This window comes from Megalobrama amblycephala, linkage group LG12 (genome assembly GCF_018812025.1).
Source record: "Megalobrama amblycephala isolate DHTTF-2021 linkage group LG12, ASM1881202v1, whole genome shotgun sequence".
In the NCBI taxonomy this organism is placed as follows: domain Eukaryota; kingdom Metazoa; phylum Chordata; class Actinopteri; order Cypriniformes; family Xenocyprididae; genus Megalobrama; species Megalobrama amblycephala.
In genome coordinates, this window is record NC_063055.1 from 314,514 (window position 1) to 339,278 (window position 24,765).

General features: G+C 36.4%; 2 protein-coding genes across 8 annotated transcripts; one reads left to right on the top strand and one right to left on the bottom strand.

Moving 5' to 3' along the window:
- The first annotated feature begins 73 nt into the window (after positions 1 to 73).
- On the top strand, positions 74 to 17,190 carry LOC125279361 (interleukin-31 receptor subunit alpha). Of its 7 annotated transcripts, none has more exons than XM_048208960.1 (21): positions 74 to 494; positions 578 to 649; positions 790 to 929; positions 6,382 to 6,491; positions 6,620 to 6,679; positions 6,799 to 6,825; positions 6,897 to 7,007; positions 7,079 to 7,193; positions 7,545 to 7,675; positions 7,777 to 7,913; positions 10,513 to 10,663; positions 10,835 to 10,917; positions 10,991 to 11,098; positions 11,891 to 11,999; positions 12,265 to 12,447; positions 13,637 to 13,735; positions 13,821 to 13,961; positions 14,037 to 14,177; positions 14,768 to 14,852; positions 14,936 to 15,017; positions 15,944 to 17,190. In XM_048208960.1, the coding sequence occupies exons 5-21, from the start codon at positions 6,628 to 6,630 to the stop codon at positions 16,229 to 16,231; spliced, it is 2,043 nt and encodes a 680-aa protein (XP_048064917.1). In that variant the 5' UTR covers positions 74 to 494; positions 578 to 649; positions 790 to 929; positions 6,382 to 6,491; positions 6,620 to 6,627; the 3' UTR covers positions 16,232 to 17,190. The 7 variants fall into 7 exon arrangements, with proteins under 7 accessions (XP_048064917.1, XP_048064918.1, XP_048064920.1 ...); XM_048208961.1 differs by having other exon boundaries at positions 814 to 929; XM_048208963.1 differs by having other exon boundaries at positions 843 to 929.
- nudt12 (nudix (nucleoside diphosphate linked moiety X)-type motif 12) lies at positions 16,956 to 24,680 on the bottom strand. Its single transcript, XM_048208968.1, has 7 exons — positions 24,550 to 24,680; positions 22,595 to 22,803; positions 21,943 to 22,496; positions 19,307 to 19,474; positions 19,109 to 19,222; positions 17,456 to 17,655; positions 16,956 to 17,385 (listed from the first exon to the last, which is right to left on the bottom strand). Exons 2-7 carry the CDS (start codon positions 22,801 to 22,803, stop codon positions 17,275 to 17,277), a joined length of 1,356 nt encoding a protein of 451 aa, XP_048064925.1. The 5' UTR covers positions 24,550 to 24,680; the 3' UTR covers positions 16,956 to 17,274.
- Positions 24,681 to 24,765: the final 85 nt, after the last annotated feature.

Here is a 24,765-nt window from a genome sequence, read left to right on the forward strand (position 1 = left end):
AAACTCACACCGATTACACTGAAACATCAGTGTTTCTGTCTTGTTTTCCAGCACAAATATCTAAACATTCTTAAATCAAGATACATTTACTGAGAAGAGAAATGATATTAAGATAAAAAAGATATTTAAAAATGTGAAAAAATTGTCAAAATATCTGTCAATGGAGTCTTTTTTCCTCTTTGAATTCAGTTTATTTTTCATTGGCAGATATTTGTTCTTGTTTTAAGCACAAACTCACTTCATTTTTCAGTCTTAATATCTTCAGTCATTTCTCTTCTCCAGTAAATGTATCTTGATTTAAGAATGTTCAGATATTTGTGCTGGAAAACAAGACAGAAACACTGAGGAAGAACATCATGTTTTTTGCAGTGCAGACCTGCTAAGTATTAAAGTGTGTGTGTGTGTGTGTTTGTGTGTCTGCGTAGGTGTGTGTCTGAGTGTGATCTGGCATATGTAGTTCATGACGTGGGTAAAATGTAAAGGTGGTTTATGAGGTAATTTCCTACCAAATAGCTTAAAAAATCATACTGAACAGTTTTCACTGTGTGTGTGTCATTCTGCACTGTTTGTGTTCCAGACCTGAATGATTCCTCAGATCATGTGATCACACACACTTTCACCTGATCAAGAGGAGACACTCACTCAGAAGGTATGAGATTACTGTGAGATGTTTTTAATTTAAGATTGTGATTCAACTTCCACTGGACTCGAGTGTTAACCAGTTTCACTCATACTGATGCTTCAATATGTTTGTTAAGAATTTAAATAATTCAAAAAACAAATTCACAGGCATGAAAATCCCTCACCTTTCAGCGAAATTCGCCGTTTTGAAACCAAAATAGGTGACCCATGGCCTTGGCGAAGGGCCTGGACGGCCCAGGGCGGGACAAGGGACAGCGGGACAAGTTCTAAATGAACGCTAAATTATGGTAAGGCAAAAGGTCTAAGCCACCGGAGGCCGATTTAAGTAACGTTAATAAATAAAAAGCAGGGGAAAACATGCAAAAGATAAAGCAGCTATTACTCATATTGTAATAATAGTAGGCAAATAATAAAATATATGGCCTATCATTTATGTTATGTTGCTTGCTATGCTATGACACATTGGCCAACAATATTCATTTTTCTGTCCAACTAGCTTAACCAGAGAGTAAAATGTGATTTTGTAACATGTAACTTTTTTTTTTAAACACACGTAATAGCCTACTTTAATATTTTACTGTAAAGTTGAGCAATTTTGTAGGATTTATGGTATTTTGTTTTATTTATTTTCACCAATTTGTAATAATTTAAGTATATACATTTATATAAAATAGCAAAATTTTATGTTAAATTCACTTTAATAAAGATCTACATTTCTAAATTTCATTCATAGTGATAGACATGAAAAATGTGCCTGGGTTTAGTGGACGATTACCGCCATCTACTGGAAAGCAAACACTTAATTAAATTAAAATTAAAATAACATGAATTTTTAACTACAGCCACTAGATGGCTAGAGAATTAATCAATGGTTCACATTATAAAATCATTATTATAACTATAAAAATAACTTTATATCAAATTTTAGCATTTTTTGTACTATCATTTGTATTATCATGGGTATTTGAAGATATTTTTGAAAAATACAGTCATTTACAAGGTTGTAGAGAACAGTGCACTATTGCAGACTTATATACTGAGGTTTTAATTACATTATAATTACAAATGAGTCCCAATCCAGCCCTGGATGGTTTCAATAATTTTAATATATTCTGGTATATCTAAGTAGATAAGTATATCAAAGGAGCTCTGTTGACATAGATTTAGCTAACGTTAGCTACAGCTTGATGAATGGAGTCATTGAACACAGCAGGAGAGAACGCAACGTTAGCCAGCTAGCTAAAGCTCTGGTGGAAAATTATTAGCTAACGCTACTGTTTTTGAGGAGGTAGATTTTGAAGTGAGGGGACTGACAAGGCAGAAGGTAAAGTGGTCCACCGTTCTATCAATAAGCAGAAATGCTAACCTGTTTGCGTAGCGGATACGCATTTTGACTTCAAAGTACGCTGGTACGATTTGTCACTCTAAACTACGCAAAAACCTGGTGACGCCTCTGTGCACGCGCAGTCCTCAAATCAAGCAACAGCAAAAGAAGAAGAGTTCGACCAGTCATAGCGCTAGGTTTTTCCCCCAAATAGCAAGTGGGGATGATTGACAGATGCGTAAAGCCTATCATTAAAAAGAGACTGAAAATCGACACCAATAAAGATTCCCGCTCGATCCCCCTTCATAATACTTAGTAAGGAGGCCATAATAATTTTTGACTCATGGCTGAAGTTAAGTTTCTCCAGCTCTCCCCAGGTTGGCAAAAAAAGCATCTCAAAATGCATCAGATTGATGCTTTAAAATATGGAATATTTAAATTTTTCTTCTGGGGGAGCATGCCCCCGGACCCCCCATGAGGGGTAATATCCTTCTCACCTTTTTCACCCCTGACCCAATTTCATGCCAAAGTGAATCATGCGTCTGGTGTTGGTGAGAGCAGAAATCATCCGGCGAGCACATGAACGAACGAGCGAATCATCTGTGAACTTGATAAAATGAACATGAATATGAGATTGATTGATGGATTGATTGATTGATGGATTGATTGATTGATTGATTGATTGGTTCTCATGGTGAATCTCAGTGGAGATCATGGAGTGTTTTTCATCTGTTTGTGTTGATTGTGCGACTGAACACTATTTGAACAGTTTTTGCACTGATGGGTCATTAGGGGCCGAGCACCGAAGTATTCTGTTAGTATTCCATTTTTTCACTACTTCAGATTTTCTCCAATTTTGTCCAAACTTTGGTCACATGATCTTTGGACCAAGCCGCACAGAAATGACCCTACAGATTTTTTTTATTCATCTTTGTTCAAAAGTTATGATGTCATAAACTTAACGAGGTCGACCCAAAATTGGTTCAGAGGCTGAATATCAGCCAAACTTTGAGCAATCGAAACAAAAATTGGTACGCTTCATCGGAACCAGGATCTGAGGGTCCGTACCCAATATGGGAACAGCGCCACCTACAGTTCATGAGATCTGGAAAATGGCCAATAAGTTTTGAACAGTTTGTCAGAAAATCATGATCTTGGTGTCTAAGGATTCCTTCTGCTGAATCTGAGGATATCGAATTTGTCAACATCGGATGAAACACGTGTCCGAACTTTTTGAATTTTGTCATAAATTGCAATAACTTTTAAACAATTTGACATATCTTCACAAAAAATGGTACATATAATCATCAGAATATCCTGAAGGTACCTGAGAAGTTTGAACTCAACGCCACCTAGTGTTCCAGAGATTTAACGAATTTTGCAAAAACACATAACTTTTGAAAACATTATCCAAAATGTGTTTTATTTCCTGGCTAATGCCAATTCTGATGATGTGTCGTTTGTCATTTTCCTTAAATGTACCTGTCCACCATATTGAAGTATATGAAAAACAGTTTTTTTTCGCTACTCCTCCCACAAATTGTGTTCAATTTTGTCCAGAATCGGCTCAGAAGATCTTTGTACCGAACTGCACAGAAATGATTGAACGTTTTTTTGATATTCGCTACCGTTCCCGAAATATTTGTTTCTGAATGTGACCTTGCATCTGTTTGTCTTTTTTTTCTCTTCCTGCTCAGCGTTGCGCTACAACCCAGACATTTTTCTCATTATTTCTTATTTTCAATGCCTTCGGTGCATGGCCCCGCATTGCTGCTTGCAGCTATATTTAGGGCCCGAGCACCGATGGTGTGAGGACCCTATTGGAATTGCTCAGCCAATTATTCTTCTTCTCCAAAATGAATCTCATTTTTGAGGGCCTAAACGTTCTCAAAAACTCATGAAACTTTGCACACGCCTCAGAAGTGGTGAAAATTTACATCTGATATGGGTTCCAGAATTAGGTGTGGCAAAATGGCTCGATAGCGCCACCTACAAAATTTCAATTAAGCGCCCTTCGTGCTACGTTTCACGTACAGTTATGAAATTCGGTAGACAGATGTAACAGCCCAATACCTACAAAAAAGCCCCAGGTGCAAAGATTGTAAACCCAACAGGAAGTGAGATATTTTGAATTTTCTCTACAAAATTTTGGCAGTTTTTGCCATTTCCACATGTTGTACTTTAACGAACTCCTCCTAGAGCTTTAATCAGATCAACATCATATTTGGTCAGTCTAATCTAAAGGCCTTTGTGACGTTAAATTGCAAAGATCTAGAGTTTTTGCTGAAAGGTGTGTCCGTGGCGGCCTGGCAAAGTTCGATGTTTCGCCATGAAACAGGAAGTTGTTGTAACTCGGGCATACAATGTCTGATCTGCCCCAAACTTCACATGTTTTATTAGAGTCCTGACCTGAAGACATCTATATGACAATATTCAGTTACAGTCATAGCGCCACCTGGGGGCAACAGGAAATGACATGTTTTACACTGTGATAAACTCCTCATAGAGATTAAACCAGAAGCACATCATATATGTCCAGTCTAATCTTAAGGCCTTTGAGATGTTAAATCGCAAAGATCTTGAGTTTTCGTTGAAGGGAGTGTCTGTGGTGACCGACAAAGTCTGATGTTTCGCCATGTAAGGTGAATCACTTTTTTGAGGGCCGAAACATACTCAAAAACTCATGAAACTTTGCAGATACGTCAGAAGTGGTGAAAATTTATGTCTAATGTGGGTTTCAGAATTAAGTGTGGCAAAATGGCTCGATAGCGCCACCTAAAAAATTTCAACGAAGTGCCCCTGACACTACATTTCACGTACAGGTATGAAATTTGGTACACACATCTAACAGCCCAATACCTACAAAAAAGTCTCTTGGAGTGAAATCTGAAAAACAACTAGAAGTGAGATATTTAGAATTTTCTTTGCAAAATTTTTTGCAGTTTTTGCCATTTCCAGACGTTGTACTTTAATGAACTCCTCCTAGAGCTTTTATCAGATCAATGTCATTTTTGGTCAGTCTAATCTAAAGGCCTTTGTGACGTTAAATTGCGAAGATCTAGAGTTTTCACTGAAGGGCGTGTCCGTGGCGGCCTGGCAAAGTTCGATGTTTCGCCATGAAACAGGAAGTTGTTGTAACTCGGGCATACAATGTCTGATCTGCCCCAAACTTCACATGTTTTATTAGAGTCCTGACCTGAAGACATCTCTATGACAATATTCAGTTACAGTCATAGCGCCACCTGGGGGCAACAGGAAATGACATGTTTTACACTGTGATTAACTTCTCATAGAGATTAAAGCAGAAGCACATCATATGTTGTCAGTCTAATCTTAAGGCCTTTGAGATGTTAAATATCAAAGATCTTGAGTTTTCGCTGAAGGGCGTGTCCGTGGTGACCGACAAAGTCTGATGTTTCGCCATGAATGATGAAGCTGTTGTAACTCAAGCATACTATGTCTGATCTGCTCCAAACTTCACATGTGTGATAAGAGTCCTAACCTAAAGACGTCTATATGATAATATTCAGTTAGTCATAGCACCACCTGCTGGCAACAGGAAATGGTATGCTTTACACTGTAATTCACTACCAGATTCACATTTCATTATGCCACGAAGTACCAGACATGCTAGAAACACGTTAAATCATGCAACACTTGGCTGAGTGCTAATGTATGCGATTAACGCCACGAAAGAAACAGGAAGTTGTTGTAACTCAGGCATACAATGTCCGATCTGCACCAAACTTCACATGTTCAATAAAAGTCCTGGCCTGAAGAGATCAACATAGCAATATTCAGTTACGGTCAAAGCGCCACCTATTGATAGCAGGAAGTGTGGCATTTTGAAATGACTTTGGTATAATTCTCCTGTATTCACTCGCTTACATGCATGTCGCCCACTGTTCACTGTTTTCCTGAGGCCAACGGGTGGCGGTGAGCCCGGGTGCGAGGGCCCTTTCATCGCTGCTTGCAGCTTTAATTTGCTTTATTTCTGTGATAGTTTCTGTCCTCCAGCAGATTCAAAGTATATGAATTTTATTATAACCTGCTGCTGCTTAATTTTAAAAATGTTGCAACTTTCGTGACTTTCGTTCATATCTTGTTCATCAACAGTTTCTTAGTAAGTGTTCAAATCTTCAAATCTCTTTTTCCAGCACTTGATTCTCTTGCTTTCCTTGAACAGAATCACTCGACTAAACTCTTATCAAGTCGAAAAGATTTATTTGTCGTAGTTCATGTTAATCTCAACATTTTCTAATACGTCAAAGATCAAATGTTGCAGTTCTTCTGAACAGGCCCTTTTCACACATAGATGACAGATAAAATACACATGAAAGCTCCTCTTGAGGTGTTGACTGCTTCAGTTTGGCTGTAAATGGAAGGAAAGAGTCAAAGGAAGTGTTTTTCTGCAGCATCACTTCGATGTTATCAGTGTTCCTCTAAACCTGCGAGAAACCGTAAGAGAAAGAAACCACAGCAGCCAGACGGATCTTCTGCTCTTTCCCAGCGTCTCAAACAGCATGTGAGTGATTTCAGGCTGGCAAATCGTGTGCTTTTGCTTGTGGATTTTGTGTGTAAATCAGTGTGTGTGTCAGAACCACAAATGAACCGTTGAGGTTCTTAAAACCACTTCACATTTGTTCTTCACAGATGAGAAAATGAGCGGCGGAGGATCTCTGTGTGTGTTGATCTGTGTGTTCAGCTTCTGTTGTAAGTCTCCTTCATCATTTATATCTCTTTAGTCGTTTTTCTGACTCCATTGGCAGATATTTGTTCTTGCTTTGAAGCACAAACTCACTTCAGTTCAATAACTCAATTTTGATTTGCAGGTGCTTCGAAGAGAAAGCATGTTCAAGGTAAGCATTAAAACAAACACTGAAAACATACTAATGCCTGAAGCGTGTGAGTGAATGAGACTGTTCTGCAGAGCTCACGGTGACCGGGAAAGACCTGAAGGGTTGTGGGAAGCAGAAGAAGGTGTGCGTGACGTCCAGCGATGACTGTCTCGCAGCATCAGATGTTCTCACAGCAACACCTGGTACGAGTCTGACTCAGTTTACACTCATATCTGCAGCTGGTTTTGATTTAATTTCAGTCTTTTTCCTCTAGAGAGCTTTGTGAATGTGTCATGCCACTCTCTGGAGTATGAGGAGTCGTTCACCTGCAGATGGATTCAGATGAGCGACGTCCGAACGGAAACCGTCAACACCTTTATTTTCAGGAGGTACAAGTTTCATTTCATCAGTATGGCATGCTTTAGTGTCACATGCATCAGAAAGCTTTCTCACAATTCTTCCCCTCTAAATTGCAAGATATAAACTCACAATTGCAAATTATAATGTTGCAATTCAGCAAAACAAAGTCGCAGTTCTGAGAACTGTGAGATATAAACTAGCAGTTCTGAGAAATCGACAGAAGTGCAAGATATAAACGTATATAAACTTTATATCTCACAATCAGAAATCAGAAGTGTGATATAAAAAGTTTTTTTTTTATTCCGTGGTGGAAACCTTCATCTGACCAGCTGAAAATAAACGATATGAACTGACATGTTAATATCGTTTTTGTTTTATAGAGCTGATGACGTCGACTACTGTCCTGCCATTTTAAATTACAATTCACGTTTCAATTTAATAATCAAATCAAAGAGTGTCAGCCAGAAAGAGCAGTTCTCTGAAGTCTATCCAGTGATCATTAAGGAAATCGGTAAGATTAGATAACAGCAGGGTGCAGAAAGTACTTTTGATGTGTTGTGTTGTGATGTTTTGATGTGATTCAGTGTCATGTGATGTATCTGAATGTTGTAGTTCAGGCTCCTCGGCCGGTGATCACGTCTGTTAACGTCACAGACTCATCAGTCAACGTCACGTGGAACGGCGGGAAAATACAAGTCACTAAATGCAGAATCCGCTACAAACATCTCAACACAGAGTCGTGGACAGAGGTCAGAAATGACAGAAATCGCTTGAAAGTGTTTTAGTTGTGTGTGTGCTTATAGTGCATTATATTTAAAGTTTACAAGTTAAATGTTAGTGGGCTATATATAACATAGGTGAATGCTAAGATTTATAATAATCTATAATTCATATATACTAAAACAAGATTTGTATAATTAATTATTAGAACAGAGGTCAGAAAATGTTTAAGAAAGGGTTAGTTCACCCAAAAATGAAAATTCTGTCATTTATTACTCTCCCTCATGTCGTTCCACATAGCCAGCAATGACATTTCCTCTCTCAAGATCCATTAATGTACTAAAAACATACAAACCCGATTACAAAAAAGTTGGGAAACTGTACAAATTGTGAATAAAAAAGGAATGCAATAATTTACAAATCTCATAAACTTATATTTTATTCACAATAGAATATAGATAACATATCAAATGTTGAAAGTGAGACATTTTGAAATGTCATGCCAAATATTGGCTCATTTTGGATTTCATGAGAGCTACACATTCCAAAAAAGTTGGGACAGGTAGCAATAAGAGGCCGGAAAAGTTAAATGTACATATAAGGAACAGCTGGAGGACCAATTTGCAACTTATTAGGTCAATTGGCAACATGATTGGGTATAAAAAGAGCCTCTCAGAGTGGCAGTGTCTCTCAGAAGTCAAGATGGGCAGAGGATCACCAATTCCCCCAATGCTGCGGCCAAAAACAGTGGAGCAATATCAGAAAGGAGTTTCTCAGAGAACAATTGCAAAGAGTTTGAAGTTATCATCATCTACAGTGCATAATATCATCCAAAGATTCAGAGAATCTGGAACAATCTCTGTGCGTAAGGGTCAAGGCCGGAAACCATACTGGATGCCCGTGATCTTCGGGCACTTAGACGGCACTGCATCACATACAGGAATGCTACTGTAATGGAAATCACAACATGGGCTCAGGAATACTTCCAGAAAACATTGTCGGTGAACACAATCCACCGTGCCATTCGCCGTCGCCGGCTAAAACTCTATAGGTCAAAAAAGAAGCCATATCTAAACATGATCCAGAAGCGCAGGCGTTTTCTCTGGGCCAAGGCTCATTTAAAATGGACTGTGGCAAAGTGGAAAACTGTTCTGTGGTCAGACGAATCAAAATTTGAAGTTCTTTTTGGAAAACTGGGACGCCATGTCATCCGGACTAAAGAGGACAAGGACAACCCAAGTTGTTATCAGCGCTCAGTTCAGAAGCCTGCATCTCTGATGGTATGGGGTTGCATGAGTGTGTGTGGCATGGGCAGCTTACACATCTGGAAAGGCACCATCAATGCTGAAAGGTATATCCAAGTTCTAGAACAACATATGCTCCCATCCAGACGTCTTTCAGGGAAGACCTTGCATTTTCCAACATGGCAATGCCAGACCACATACTGCATCAATTACAACATCATGGCTGCATAGAAGAAGGATCCGGGTACTGAAATGACCAGCCTGCAGTCCAGATCTTTCACCCATAGAAAACATTTGGCGCATCATAAAGAGGAAGATGCGACAAAGAAGACCTAAGAGAGTTGAGCAACTAGAAGCCTGTATTAGACAAGAATGGGACAACATTCCTATTCCTAAACTTGAGCAACTTGTCTCCTCAGTCCCCAGACGTTTGTTATAAAAAGAAGAGGGGATGCCACACAGTGGGAAACATGGCCTTGTCCCAACTTTTCTGAGATGTGTTGATGCCGTGAAATTTAAAATCAACTTATTTTTCCCTTAAAATGATACATTTTCTCAGTTTAAACATTTGATATGTCATCTATGTTGCATTCTGAATAAAATATTGAAATTTGAATCTTCTGCATCATTGCATTCTGTTTTTATTCACAATTTGTACAGTGTCCCAACTTTTTTGGAATCGGGTTTGTATTTAAATCAGGTCATGTGAGTACAGTGGTTCAATATTAATATTATAAAGCCACGAGAATATTTTTGGTGCTCCAAAAAAACAAAACAACGACTTATATAGTGATGGCCGATTTCAAAACACTGCTTCAGGAAGCTTCGGAGCGTTATGAATCAGTGTGTCGAATCAGCGGCTCGGAGCGCCAAAGTCACGTGATTTCAGCAGTTTGACACGCGATCCGAATCATGATTCAACACAAAAGATTCATAACGCTCCGAAGCTTCATGAAGCAGTGTTTTGAAATCGGCCATCACTATATAAGTCGTTGTTTTGTTTTTTTGGAGCACCAAAAATATTCTCGCCGCTTTATAATATTAATATTGAACCACTGTACTCACATGAACTGATTTAAATATGTTTTTAATACATTAATGGATCTTGAGAGAGGAAATGTCATTGCTGGCTATGCAGGCCTCACTGAACCATCGGATTTCATCAAAAATATCTTAATTTGTGTTCTGAAGATTAACGAAGGTCTTACGGGTGTGGAACGACATGAGGGTGAGGAATAAATGACAGAATTTTCATTTTTGGGTGAACGAACCCTTTAAGTGGAGAAATGTCTACCCGGCAGAATTCACACAGTTATCTGTTGGATCTGTGCAACAGTGAATCTGGCTGATGATGTTCAGAGCTGCTCTTCTGTTTCCACATCAGACTGCAGATTTCCCAGTCTCAGACGAGTCTATGTTCGTGATCGAGGGTTTACAGGCCTTCAGCGAGTATCGTCTGAGCGTCTCCTGCTTGTATGGAAACAGGCGGTGGAGCGACTGGAGCGACGAGACGCGAGTGAAGACGTCAGAGAGCCGTGAGCGCCGCAGCTGAACTGATGCTGAATGTTGTTCAGTGTCTGAATCTGCTTTAATGACAGTCATTCACACAGACTGAAGTTTCCTAATATGTTAGAATCTAATCCTATAATGACCTGCTGTCATGTTCTTTTCCATTAACACACAACGTCTTTCTCTTGTGTTCGCAGCGCCGTCTGCGTCTCTCTCGCTCAGTTATCACGTGGCTTCGGATGGAGACTCCGGGGGTCGGCAGCTGCTGCTTCTCTGGAAGGTAATATTCTTCATGTGTGTTTGTGAATCGTCTCTCACATGCTGTCAGTCTTCAGTCGTGTGTGTTTCTGAAGGCTCTGGACGTCACAGATGCTCGAGGGCTCATTCGAGGCTATGACGTGTCCTACATGCCCACCAAACAGCCCTCTCTGAAGAAAACCTTCAACACCGCTGACCTCAAGGTAGATTCTGTTTATTTCATTTTATTTATTTTTTTATTTTATATCTTAATTTTAATTTTTTATATTTTTAAAGAAAAAATTTTGTTTTTATTTTAAAAAATATTTATTTTTTATTTTAATATTTTTTATTTTTTATTATTTATTTATTATATATCATATATATATTTTAAAATGAAATTTTATTTAATTTTTTATTTGTTATTTATTATTTATTTATTTTATTTTTTTATTCTTTTTCATTTTTTTATTGTTACTTTAATTTCATTTTATATTTAATTTTTTTTAATTTAATGTATTTTATTAACCTTTTTATTTAATTTTGTAATTTTTTTTTATTTTATTTTTTATTATTGTTAATTTTTCATTCTATTTTTATTTATTTTATTTTTATTCTTTTTCATTGTTTATTTTTTATTGTATTTCATTTAATTTTATATTTTATTTTTTTATTTTATTTTTGTTTATTTTTTATTTAAATTTTGTAATTTAATTTAATTTTAATTTTTACATGTGTTTTTATTTTATTTTTAATATTTGAATTTTAAATTTTATTTTTATTATCTATTTTGTATTTTGTATTTTTCATTGTTTATTTTTTATTTTATTTTATTTTATATTTTAATTTTATAATTTGATTTTATTTTATTCATTTTGTTTCATTTAATATAAATTTTTCTTTCTATATTTATTTATTTTTTTCTATTTAATCTTTTTTATTTTATTATTATTTTTATGTTAAGATTTTCAGGTTTTGTTGAATGAATAAAGGAAAGAATGGTGTTGTTTCTGAAGGCAGTTGTTCGGGTAACGGCAGAGGAATATGAGGTGACCGTTTGGGCCAATAACAGCGCCGGACGCTCGCCTCCCCGCCGGCTCCGGGTCGATGCGTCTCTTTCTCACGGTGAGCGGCTGTCCTTTCTCATTAGTGTGCTTAATCTGTAGTACATACTTGATAGGCAAGGCAAGCTTATTTATGAAGCACATTTCATTCACAAAAGTAGTTCAAAGTGCTTTACATAAAAAGGATTTAAAAATAATCATAATTAATCAAAAATGATGCATAAGAGATCAAATTTAAAAAGAATATTGGATTTAAAAAGCATTAATAACAAATAAGAATTACATAAATAAGATGAAACACTTGAGTTGTGTCTCATGTCCATCAGATGTGCGGTCAGTGAAGGGTCTCTGGGTTTATTCTGACGGCTCTTCTCTGCGGATCCGCTGGGAACGTGACTTCAGTGCTGTAAACGTCAGTGAGTTTGCCATCGAATGGAGCGCCGAGACAAACCCCATCCGGAAACACTGGCAGAGAGTCGACGGATCCACGTTCACAACCCGTCTGACAGGTCAGCGGCTCATCTGGGGTTATAAAACATGAATACATACAACAATATTAATGAGCTCAACATGTCTGCCACATATTTAAACCATCAATCGAAATAAGTAAACATTTTGACTTTGATAAAACCAGTAATATTTTGATAACACTTTACAATAAGGTTTCATTTGTTAACCTAAATAACATTATTTATTAAAAAAATATTTATTTATTTTTATTTTTTTATTATTTTTATTATCTTTATTTATTATTTTTTATTTTAATTCTTTAATTTTATTTATTTATTATTTATTTGTTTTTTTATATTTTTTAATTAAATGCTTTTTATTATTTTTATTATTTTTCATTGTTTATTTTAATTATATTATTTTACTTTTATTTAATTTTATATTTTAATTTTTAAATTTGATTTTTTTATTAATTCTCTTTATATTTTAGAGCATTAATATTTTGAAAACACTTTGCAATAAGGTTTCATTTGTTAACCTAAATAACATAATTTATTAAAAATATATTTATTTATTTTTATTTTTTATTATTTTTATTATCTTTATTTATTATTTTTTATTTTAATTCTTTAATTTTATTTATTTATTTATTTATTATTTGTTTTTTATATTTTTTAATTAAATGCTTTTTATTATTTTTATTATTTTTCATTGTTTATTTTATTTTAATTTTATTATTTTATTTTTATTTAATTTAATATTTTAATTTTAATTTTTAAATTAGATTTTTTTATTAATTCTCTTTATATTTTAGAGCATTAATATTTTGATAACACTTTACAATAAGGTTTCATTTGTTAACCTAAATAACATTATTTATTAAAAAAAATATTTACTTATTTATTTTTTATATTTATTATCTTTATTATTTTTTATTTTAATTATTTAATTTTATTTATTTATTATTTATTTATTTGTTTTTTATATTTTTAAATTAAATGCTTTTTTATTATTTTTATTATTTTTCATTGTTTATTTTAATTTTATTATTTTATTTAATTTTATATTTTAATTTTAATTTTTAAATTTAATTTTTTATTAATTCTCTTTTTATTTTAGAGCATTAATATTTTGATAACACTTTACAATAATGTTCATTTGTCAAAAAATATATAAATTATTATTTTTATTATCTTTATTATTTATTTATTATTGTTGTTTTATATTTTCAAATTCCTAAACTCAAAGGCATCGAGCCGGACGAGACCTACACCATCAGCGTGTATCCCGTCTATGACTCTCTCTGTGGGCCTCCGACCTCCATCTCTGCCGATCTACAACATGGCGGTAAATGACGATGACATTATGAAAACTTCACAAGCTGTTGACGGATGTTGAGTTATATCCTGCGTTCTGGTTTATTTTGCTCCAGCTCTGTTGGATCTGGCCCGGTTTCGTCTTGTGAACGTGACACAGTCGTCTCTGGCGGTTCAGTGGACGTGGAAGGAGGCGAAGCCGCGAGTAAGCATGCGTCAGTACAGGCTGGTGTTGGAAGGAGCGCATGGAAGCGAGTGTAAGTCAGTTCAGAGTGAATCTGCTCGTCCTGTACTCGTGTTTAATCGCTCACTCTGACTCTGTTCTCTCTCAGCTCTCTCAGTCTTTCCAGATAAACAGCAGCACACGTTCGACCAGCTTCGTGCAAACGCCAAATACTCAGTCTACATACAAGAAGAAACTACAACCGGGAACTTCTCAAAGGCCAGTCTGGACGTCAACACACCACTGATAGGTAATATAACAGCTCACGCTTCGCTCAACAACAACAAAGCTGGAGAATCTCACGCAGCCAAAATGATGAAAGTGTTCAGCCTTACATTGTTCAAACCGGAGTCGACACTGATGGAGAGACTCAGGAAGAAGTTACAACTTTTAGACGTTTCTGAATGGTTAGTGGATAAATTGATGTAGTTGCTGTGGAGTTGATTCAACTCATCCACTAGCATGTGCCGTCATGTTCATCTTTGTGTTGAATTGACCCTCGTTTGTGAAGCAGTCCGGCGTAAAATGAACAACACTCGACTACAACAACTCTTCCTCTTCTCTAAAGCAGCCCAACATGGCCCCGCCCCCTTTGTTGTGTGTTCTCGGGGGCGGGGTTTATGTACATTTTAGGGTTAGTGATGTCACCAACCCGGGAAGAAGCTCATTGTAGTCATTGTAGAAAGAAAATCTCTCTTTGCATTGAACTTTGAGTGTCGTAACTTTGCAGATGTTGTTTATGTTGCTTTTAGAAACGGTACAAAAGACACGACAGATGAGGAAGATGTTACTGGAAACATAATTCGTAAATCATTTCACGATTCCTCCTTCATGTTTCAGATTATGATGAGATGATGAGGTTTGCAGTTCCAGTGGTTCTCCTGCTTCTCGTCTTTGGGATATTCTCTGTTTCATCAAAGACCATGTAAGCGCTGATCTCAAGAAGTGAACATCAATCTCTTGTGTTTATTTCGGCTCCATTAATGCCTCTGTCATGTTTACACACAGATTCAGGGAATATTTCTTCCCTATCGTCGCCAATCCGAGGTACAGTCTGATCGGACGCTGGCTTCTCAACCCACATCTTAAGGTCTTTTTTTCCCCTTTGCTTTGACAATCATTAGTTTTATATAAAAGTGCCTCTATTATGCTATTTTTATGGTCTCCTACAGCAGGTTTACACTCATCCAAGATCAAAAAACACAATAATTTTCTCATAATATCCACTGCAGCATCAGCTCAGTGTCTGAAACGCTTCGTTCAAAGATTCAGTCTCTCTAAACCCCGCCTTTCTGAGAGCTGCTCTGATTGGTCAGAAATCAAACGCTCATTATCATATCTGAATCTCAGCTCTTGATTCACAGTGATACGAACAGGCGTCGGTTTTACTGTTTCAATCTCATCAAAGTGGATTTGCTTTGGCAGCAGAAAACAGCGTCTTCTCGACATGATCAACACGAACCAAACTCTTCCAGTCTCAAATACATCTACAGTGATTGAGGGCGGGGCAAAGAGACACTGTTCAGCCAATCAAGATATAAATGATGATATAAATGATTATATTTATAGTACTTTAACATATATGATTATAAATTGGAACAGCAGAAATATAGCGGTTACCCTGGTAAAGCCTGTTTACAAAACAGATGCACTTAAATTAAATTAAATAAAATAATAGATTGTTCTTCTGTCTTCAAACTGAAGACGTCGTAAAATGGTCAATAAGACGGGCGGGGCAAAGAGACGCTGTTCAGCCATTCAAGACCAGAGGCGGGCATTATGCAAATTAGTTACAAACCTACGAGCAGGAAGTGAGACTGGAATTACTGTTGATTCGTTTCAGTTCAGAATCGATTCTTTTAGGAGACAAAAACTCCATTTATCTGAACTTTGATCTTTGCAGACCAAATAAGACAATAGAGGCACTTTTGTTACCAAAGTAAATACAGTATGTCTCGTGCACAATCAAGTTTAATATAAGGCAGCTTCTCTAGATGATGTGTGTGATGTTAACAGGGCAGCGGCAAGATTTGTGTGCTGAAGCTGGAGAGTTCGTTCCAGTTCGACCAGCAGGAGAACAACTTCATACAGGTTGAACGTCGCGTGTCTTTGATATCAGAACATGAGGAGGTGATTCCATCAAAGATCTCTACAACCGGTGAAGGTACGACTCTGTGGAAACCCAGCTCAGATGCTCTCGCCCCCTCCAGTCTGCCGGAGTACGTCGATTTACCCTTATTAGCCGATAATTCTGATTATGTTCAAACTGGACAAATTTCTTCTGTAGCTCAAACATCAGACTGAAATCTGCATTTTCTGACTAGTGAAACTTTCAGTCTCGTCTGAATTGAGGCGACTGCAGTTTCTGGTTAGTATCAGAAGAATCTCACTCAACTTTCACTGGGTTCACTTTGCATTTGCAGCGGTATAATAAATAATATTTAAACCGTGTGTCGACAGAAGCAGCGGTTCTCAACTAGAGGGCATTAAAAACATTTAAAATAAGACTATATAGCAAAAAAACCCTTATTTTAATTACTTTTTTGAGAACCATGATTCCCAATGGTCTTTATTCAAGGAAGCCTCATTTTAAAAGTGTGATTTCTTGACATGGAAATGAATAAAATGGGCATTTTTAAAATGAATTCACATTTTTCTAGTTATGCCAAGGTCTAAAATCTTTTATCAGGTAGAAATTGAGAGTAAAAGTATTATAAAAATCCATCCTTGATCCCTGTCCAGTAAAAAGTCACGGGGTCTTTGAAAATTGTTGTGGACAAACAGGTTGAGAACCATTTCAGAAACATGATGTAAAGCTCTAAATAATGAAACTGCTGAATTCTAGAAGGAGATGTGTGATGAAATATATGTATTTCACAGTTACAGTGTTGTGTAATGTCACATAGTCATGGTGCTTCCTGCTTGCAACAGTTTAAATCATGTATGAATCATGTATGAAGCAACAAATGTACGTTAAAACCTCAAATGCACATGAATTTCAATGTTTGACTTCAAGCTTTTCTCATGGTAAATCGTTAAAGGATTGAAGTTTATTTGTATCGCACTCTTCAGAATGCATATAGTTTCAAAGCAGAACATGTTAGTTTGAGTGTTACAGTATCAGTCAGATGAGTGTGTCAATGTAACGTTCATACGGTGATGTCATGTACTCAGTGCTTGTAATGATTACAATATAAGGATATAAAACATTTTCTGCTGTTTCGTCATGATTTTAAATAAATTTCACTTCTGTAATCTAGAAAGAACAGATGATTGATTCAGTTCAAAGCTCATTAAATCAATTTGATTAATAGATCTTTTCATATCCATCATAAAGGAAGCACAGTTCAGAGGTTTGCGTTAAATCCAGTCCAGTGTTTGAGCAGGTGGTGAGCGATGGCTTGTCTGGGCGGCATGCTGAAAACCGCCCGTTTGTCTTTCACAAGAGCGTCGATCACCTGAGCGGCAGAGAAAAGCGTTAGAAACTCGAATAACTCTGTTTAATAACTCGGCGTGTGAGCGTCGCACCTGCTGCCGCGTGAACCAGCGCGCCTCTTCGATCTCGCTCTCGTCCACTTTGATGTCTGTGGTCAGAGCGACGCAGTGGCAGCCAATCATCAGGCAGGAGGGCATCGGCCAGGCCTGGCTCGACACGTACTGCACGGGTCCCACCTGAACGCCGCTCTCCTCCAGCACCTCCCGCCTCACCGCCGCCTCCAGCGCCTCCCCTGAGCGGCATGATGGTGATTTAAACAACTTTACACTTCAAATAATGCAGATTTTATAAAATGACAAACCTCATATTGCAGCCATTAAACCATTTCATAAGAAAAGGGATGTCAAAATTATAAATGATTATATTTATAGAACTTATGATAATATATTGGAACAGCAGAAATATAGCGGTTACCCTGGTAAACCCTGTATACAAAACAGCTGCACTTATTAGAGCGATGAGTTTGCATGTATGATATAAACACCATAGAGTAAGCGTCATCATAAATCATCAATAGTACATCATCAGCAGTCACTTGGCATAAATCTGCGGTAAATCAGAGCGAGTCTGTAGAATGAGAAACAGCGCCGTGTTTTTACTTTGAAACATGCAGCGCTCAGAATCAAATTAAATTACATTTTTTCTTTTTTTTACAATTGTGAATTTAAATCTCACAAAATTCTAAAGTTAGTCTAAATTCTGAGAAAGTAGCAATTACCTTTTTTAACTCGTAAAATGTATCAAATTTAAGGCCATAAAATGTCTTAAATATCTTAAGTGGTATAAGAAAAGTATGGACTTTACATAAAGCAATTTTGATTTAATTTCTCAGAATATTTTTTCCCCACCATGAAATAAAAAACAAAAAAGGTAAGTGCAACTTTTATGTGACTATTCAGTTTTTTCACAGAAAATTGTCCAGAAAAAGGTGTAATTGGTAAGATAAAAAGTCACAATTACATTTTTAAACTTGTAATTACAAATATACATCTTGCAATTTTGATTATATTTGTAATAATTCTGCCGGAATCTCCGAAATCACATTTATTTGTATAGCGTTTTTCACAGTACATATCGTTTTAAAAGTAATTATGACTTTTTATCTCACACTTGCGAATTTATATCTTACAATTACGACTCTTTTTGTTTTTTTACAATTGCGAGTTCAAATCTCACAATTCTGAAAAAAATTCTCTGAATAAAAGTCTAAATTCTGAGATAAAAAAGTAGCAAATACCTTTTTAAACTTGTAAACTCGCAAAAGAAAGTCTGTTTTTATCAAATTTAATGCCACAAAAAGTCTTAAATATCTTAAGTTGTATAAGAAAAGTATGGAGTTCACGTCACAATTTTGATTTAATTTCTCAGAATAAAAAATACTTTTTGTCTCACAATTCTGTTTCTTCACAGAAAATTCTTTTGAAAAAGTCAGAATTGGTGAGATAAAAAGTCCCAATTACATTTTTAAACTTGTAATAATTACAAATGTACATCTTGCAATTTTGTATAGGTTTTTTTCTCACAATTCAGACTTTTCTACTATAAAATTCTCTAAAAAAATGTCAGAATTGTGAGATAAAAAGTGGTTAAAAAAGCTTCCATACTTTTTATGGGCTTAAATTTGATCAAGACTTTTCAGGAACCCTTTATCCAGAGGCCCGTAGCGGCGCTTGGGTTTCAGATACCTGGCTCTACGAACCCGGCGAGGCACGAGAACATTCCTGGAGGAAAGATCTTCTTGCGTCCCAGCAGACATTGATTCCCATCGGGATGAAGGACTAACATGATCACCACCGGATCTAGAAGTGCAGATGGACAAGACAGACGTGTGAAAGATCATATTCCCCGAGCTCCGGCTGAGCCGTAATTGGGAGTGTACTTGCCAACTCTGGGATAGCAGGTGTTGTGGACGCCCTGGAGACTTCTGCAGCCTGCTCTCAAACAGGTCCTCTTGTAGCCGCCGTCTTCTACTTTAGTGCTGCTCCCGCAGGTCGGGCAGAAGCGGTATCGGCTGTGCCACGCCAGAACGGATCGGGCCTGAGCCACGACACCTGTGTGCGAGACGATGATCGATGAAGCACATCTCACAGAACAAACTATATTTATATATACGGATGCTGGATGGTTAGTTCACATCACTAACCCTCAGTGTGAGAAAGAGCAATAGTTACGCATTCACAGTGTTTCTCGCTTTAGCTTTTAAAAAATGTCTTAACATTCAATAAACTGTAAGTAGCAGTCAACCATGGAAATGTTTATTAAATACAAGTTTGCCTACTATTTATTTTACTATATTATACAATAATATCAGTTTTGTCTATCTGAATATATATCTCGCAATTCTGACTTTATAACTTGCAATTCCGATTTATCTCGCAATTCTGACTTTATATCTCTCAATTCCGACTTTATATCTCGCAATTCTGACTTTATATCACGCAATTCTGACTTTATATCTCACAATTCCGACTTTATATCTCGCAATTCTGACTTTATATCTCACAATTCCGACTTTATATCTCGCAATTCTGACTTTATATCTCGCAATTCTGACTTTATATCTCGCAATTCTGACTTTATATCTCGCAATTCTGACTTTATATCTCACAATTCCGACTTTATATCTCGCAATTCTGACTTTATATCTCACAATTCTGACTTTATATCTCGCAATTCTGACTTTATATCTCACAATTCCGACTTTATATCTCGCAATTCTGACTTTATATCTCGCAATTCTGACTTTATATCTCACAATTCTGACTTTATATCTCGCAATTCCGACTTTATATCTCGCAATTCTGACTTTATATCTCGCAATTCTGACTTTATATCTCACAATTCCGACTTTATATCTCGCAATTCCGACTTTATATCTCGCAATTCTGACTTTATATCTCACAATTCCGACTTTATATCTCGCAATTCTGACTTTATATCTCACAATTCCGACTTTATATCTCGCAATTCCGACTTTATATCTCGCAATTCTGACTTTATATCTCGCAATTCTGACTTTATATCTCACAATTCCGACTTTATATCTCGCAATTCTGACTTTATATCTCGCAATTCTGACTTTATATCTCGCAATTCTGACTTTATATCTCGCAATTCTGACTTTATATCTCACAATTCCGACTTTATATCTCGCAATTCTGACTTTATATCTCACAATTCTGACTTTATATCTCGCAATTCTGACTTTATATCTCGCAATTCTGACTTTATATCTCGCAATTCCGACTTTATATCACGCAATTCTGACTTTATATCACGCAATTCTGACTTTATATCTCACAATTCCGACTTTATATCTCGCAATTCTGACTTTATATCTCGCAATTCCGACTTTATATCACGCAATTCTGACTTTATATCTCACAATTCTGACTTTATAACTTGCAATTCTGACTTTATCTCACAATTCCGACTTTATATCTTGCAATTCTGACTTTATACAATTCTGACTTTATATCTTGAATTCCGACTTTATATCTCGCAATTCTGACTTTATAACTTGCAATTCTGACTTTATCTTGCAATTCCGACTTTATATCTCGCAATTCTGACTTTATAACTTGCAATTCTGATTTATCTCGCAATTCTGACTTTATATCTCGCAATTCCGACTTTATATCTCGCAATTCTGACTTTATAACTTGCAATTCTGACTTTATCTCACAATTCCGACTTTATAACTTGCAATTCTGACTTTATATCTTGCAATTCCGACTTTATAAACTTGCAATTCTGACTTTATCTCACAATTCCGACTTTATATCTTGCAATTCTGACTTTATACAATTCTGACTTTATATCTTGAATTCCGACTTTATATCTCGCAATTCTGACTTTATAACTTGCAATTCTGACTTTATCTTGCAATTCCGACTTTATATCTCGCAATTCTGACTTTATAACTTGCAATTCTGATTTATCTCACAATTCCGACTTTATATCTCGCAATTCTGACTTTATATCTCGCAATTCCGACTTTATATCACGCAATTCTGACTTTATATCTCACAATTCTGACTTTATAACTTGCAATTCTGACTTTATCTCACAATTCCGACTTTATATCTTGCAATTCTGACTTTATAACTCGCAATTCTGACTTTATATCTCGCAATTCTGACTTTATAACTTGCAATTCTGACTTTATCTTGCAATTCCGACTTTATATCTCGCAATTCTGACTTTATAACTTGCAATTCTGATTTATCTCGCAATTCCGACTTTATATCTCACAATTCTGACTTTATATCTCGCAATTCCGACTTTATAACTCGCAATTCTGACTTTATATCTCGCAATTCCGACTTTATAACTTGCAATTCTGACTTTATATCTCGCAATTCCGACTTTATAACTTGCAATTTCAAGAAAAAAAGTTGCAAGTACATTTTTTATTTCATATTATATGACGGAAACAAGCTTCAAGCATCAATCTTTTTGCCAGCTCAGATCAGATTGATCGTAGGCCTCATTGAGCAAAAGCGATTGAGAAAAACACCTGCATCATCGTCACTCAGCCTCAAGAGTCCCGGCATCGCTCCCGGAAGGAAAAAACGACCGGGATCTTCTGCTTTCAGGAGTTCTGTAGGATCGTCTTCAGTACCGAGAGCAAACCACGCCAGCAGCCCGTCGCCCGTCTCCTGCTTCTCCACTCCTAAGAAAACAACCACCGTGTCGCTGTTCTTCAGCAGCTCCTGCACCGCCGGCGCTCGGAGCTTACAGAGCCTCGTGTCGGGCCGACCGTCCTCCGCATCCTCCGCTCTGGACGACACCAGAGGATTCAGCTGGTGGAAGAGAAGGAACACCGTCTCTGGAGAAGCTTGTTTGGCGGCGAGCCACTCCGAGTCGCTCCGTCTGTCGCTCTTTCTGTCGAGAAGCTCTCTGTTGAAGTAAGTGTCCGGCTCTTCCGCGGCTCTGCTGGGCAGAAGATGACGGAGGTCTCGAGTGTGATCGCAGCCGCCGGCCAACAGACGGGCGACGTGTCGGTGACCCCAGAACTGAGCCACATCCGCAGCCGTCTGACCCGAGCGGTTTGTGACGCTAGTGTCGCATCTGTAACAGGTGAAGAGGGTGAGAGTACAGCAAAACATGCAAGTGTAATATGGATTAATGATGTTTTCAGCTTCTTCAGGCAGGTGTTGGTCTCTCACCCGTTGGACAGTAAGACTTTGGCCACCTCGTAGTGTCCGTTTCTGGCGGCCAGCATTAACGCGGTCCAGCCCTGATCTCCCCGCCGGTTCAGCAGCTCTCTGGACTGAGACGTCAGGACCGACACCGTCTCCACGTCTCCTCTAGACGAGGCGTCCAGAAAGCGCTCGAGCAGCTCGTCTCTGCCACTCATCTGGATGCTGCTCATCATCTGAAAGAGACAGATGACAAATGGACACAGCACAGCTTTGAAAGGTCCCATCAGTGATCATTATTAATGCATTTACTAATGTTAACAAATGAAACCTTAGTGTAAAGTGTAACCAACACTTTTAAGGTATATTGGTAACACTTTAGTTCTCACTATTAACTAGTTGCTTATTATCATGCTTATTACTAGGATATTGGCTGTTTATTAGAACTAATAAAGCACATATTAATTTCTTATTCTGCATGATCATATTCTACATCCCTTAATCCTAAACAACTACCTTACTAACTATTAATAAGCAGTAATTAGGGGTTTATTGAGGGAAAAGTCATAGTTAATAATTAGAATTGGATCCTAAAATAAAGTGTGACCATATAAGCAAGAACATTTGCTGAATGTTATTTCTAAATGTTCTCTGAATGTTCAAAACATCCATTAAAAAACAAAAACAAACGTTTTTTCTTGGTTATATGAACGTTAAAGGAACATTCCATTGTATCATTCTTCAAACATTATGGGAACGTTAGTTTTGAACGTTTTGAAACAAGAAGTAACATTTAAAAAACGTCCAGCTAAATGATGTATGTGGGTCAAAGAGGAGAAGGGTAATACAGCTTTGAATTGTTGTTGTTGTTTTTAATTTGTTTGGGGTTTTTTTCTGTGCAAAAATTAAATATAGATTTTTACCATGATTTACAGAAGATACCCACTAAAATATCATTCAATCTCGTCAGGAATATTTACAACAAAAATCTATTTATGCCATATTAAACACTAATTACTTTTACCCCAAACGCTAATTACTTGTAATTTTACATTTTAAACTTTGCCACTATCCTAGGTTTTGCCCTTTCGTCATTTTACTCATTTAAAATGCAATAAAATGTATATGCTCGCTTAATCTTTTATATATTTTAATGCGTACAGATCAGAATAAGTGTTACATAAATATAAGAGTTTCAATGAATGACAATGGAACATTATTTCACACACATTTTGACTTTTTATTCTCCCAAAACTTATTTGAAACCTTAAAAGTAGACGTTTCACTTGGATTTAATGTGCTTTCTGTGTATATAAAATTACTTTTGTAAATTTCTATTGTAAATGTCTTTGACCCATAAATAATGTTTTTGTGCTCATGTTTTGAGAACATGATTAAAGATAACTCTGAATGAACGTTCTATTAATGTTACTGGAAGAACGTTCTGAGAACGTTCACTGGTATGGAAGTAGTTCCGCATCAACATTCTTTTTAATTTTAAATAATACCTTTTCTTTATTGTACCTTCCCACGAACATAAACATATTCATATCAGTCTTGATTAGCAATACATTTCCACATTAGAAATGGATTTTGTCACAATAATTGGTGACATAATTCTATAGACTATATATATTTTCTTATGTCTTTTTTATTTCACATTTATTTGGGAATATGAACTAGATATTGAAACTAGATCAACATTAATGGAAATATATTTAAATAGTATTTCTATCCACATTTTTCTGTATTTCACAGTTCATGATGAAGACTAGCTCATGTCATTATTTTTCATTTGAAGATATTTTCGTCTTTTTTAAAGAATGATCAGCAGTAATGACACCTAATTTTACCAATGACACCATAAACTATGATTGTATATTATTGTTATATTTTATGACAGGCATTCCTCCGCATTACAACAATAGTATTTATGCATTTATCATTTATTAAAATTGCCAGAAAAAAATACAATTACTCACCAGAAAAACTGTTTATTGATTTCATAGGTTGGGTTGAAGTTCAGAGTGTTTTTGATGTTTTGTAACTCGTCTGTCGCTCTGTTATGACGCACTGAAGACACATTTTCCTGCGCAAGCGCGACACTTAGTGGAGAGAAGCGGTAATTACAACATATTGTGAAGTTTGGACAGACTGAATTTATTTTTTTCATAATCCTCAAAACCATTAAATCAACA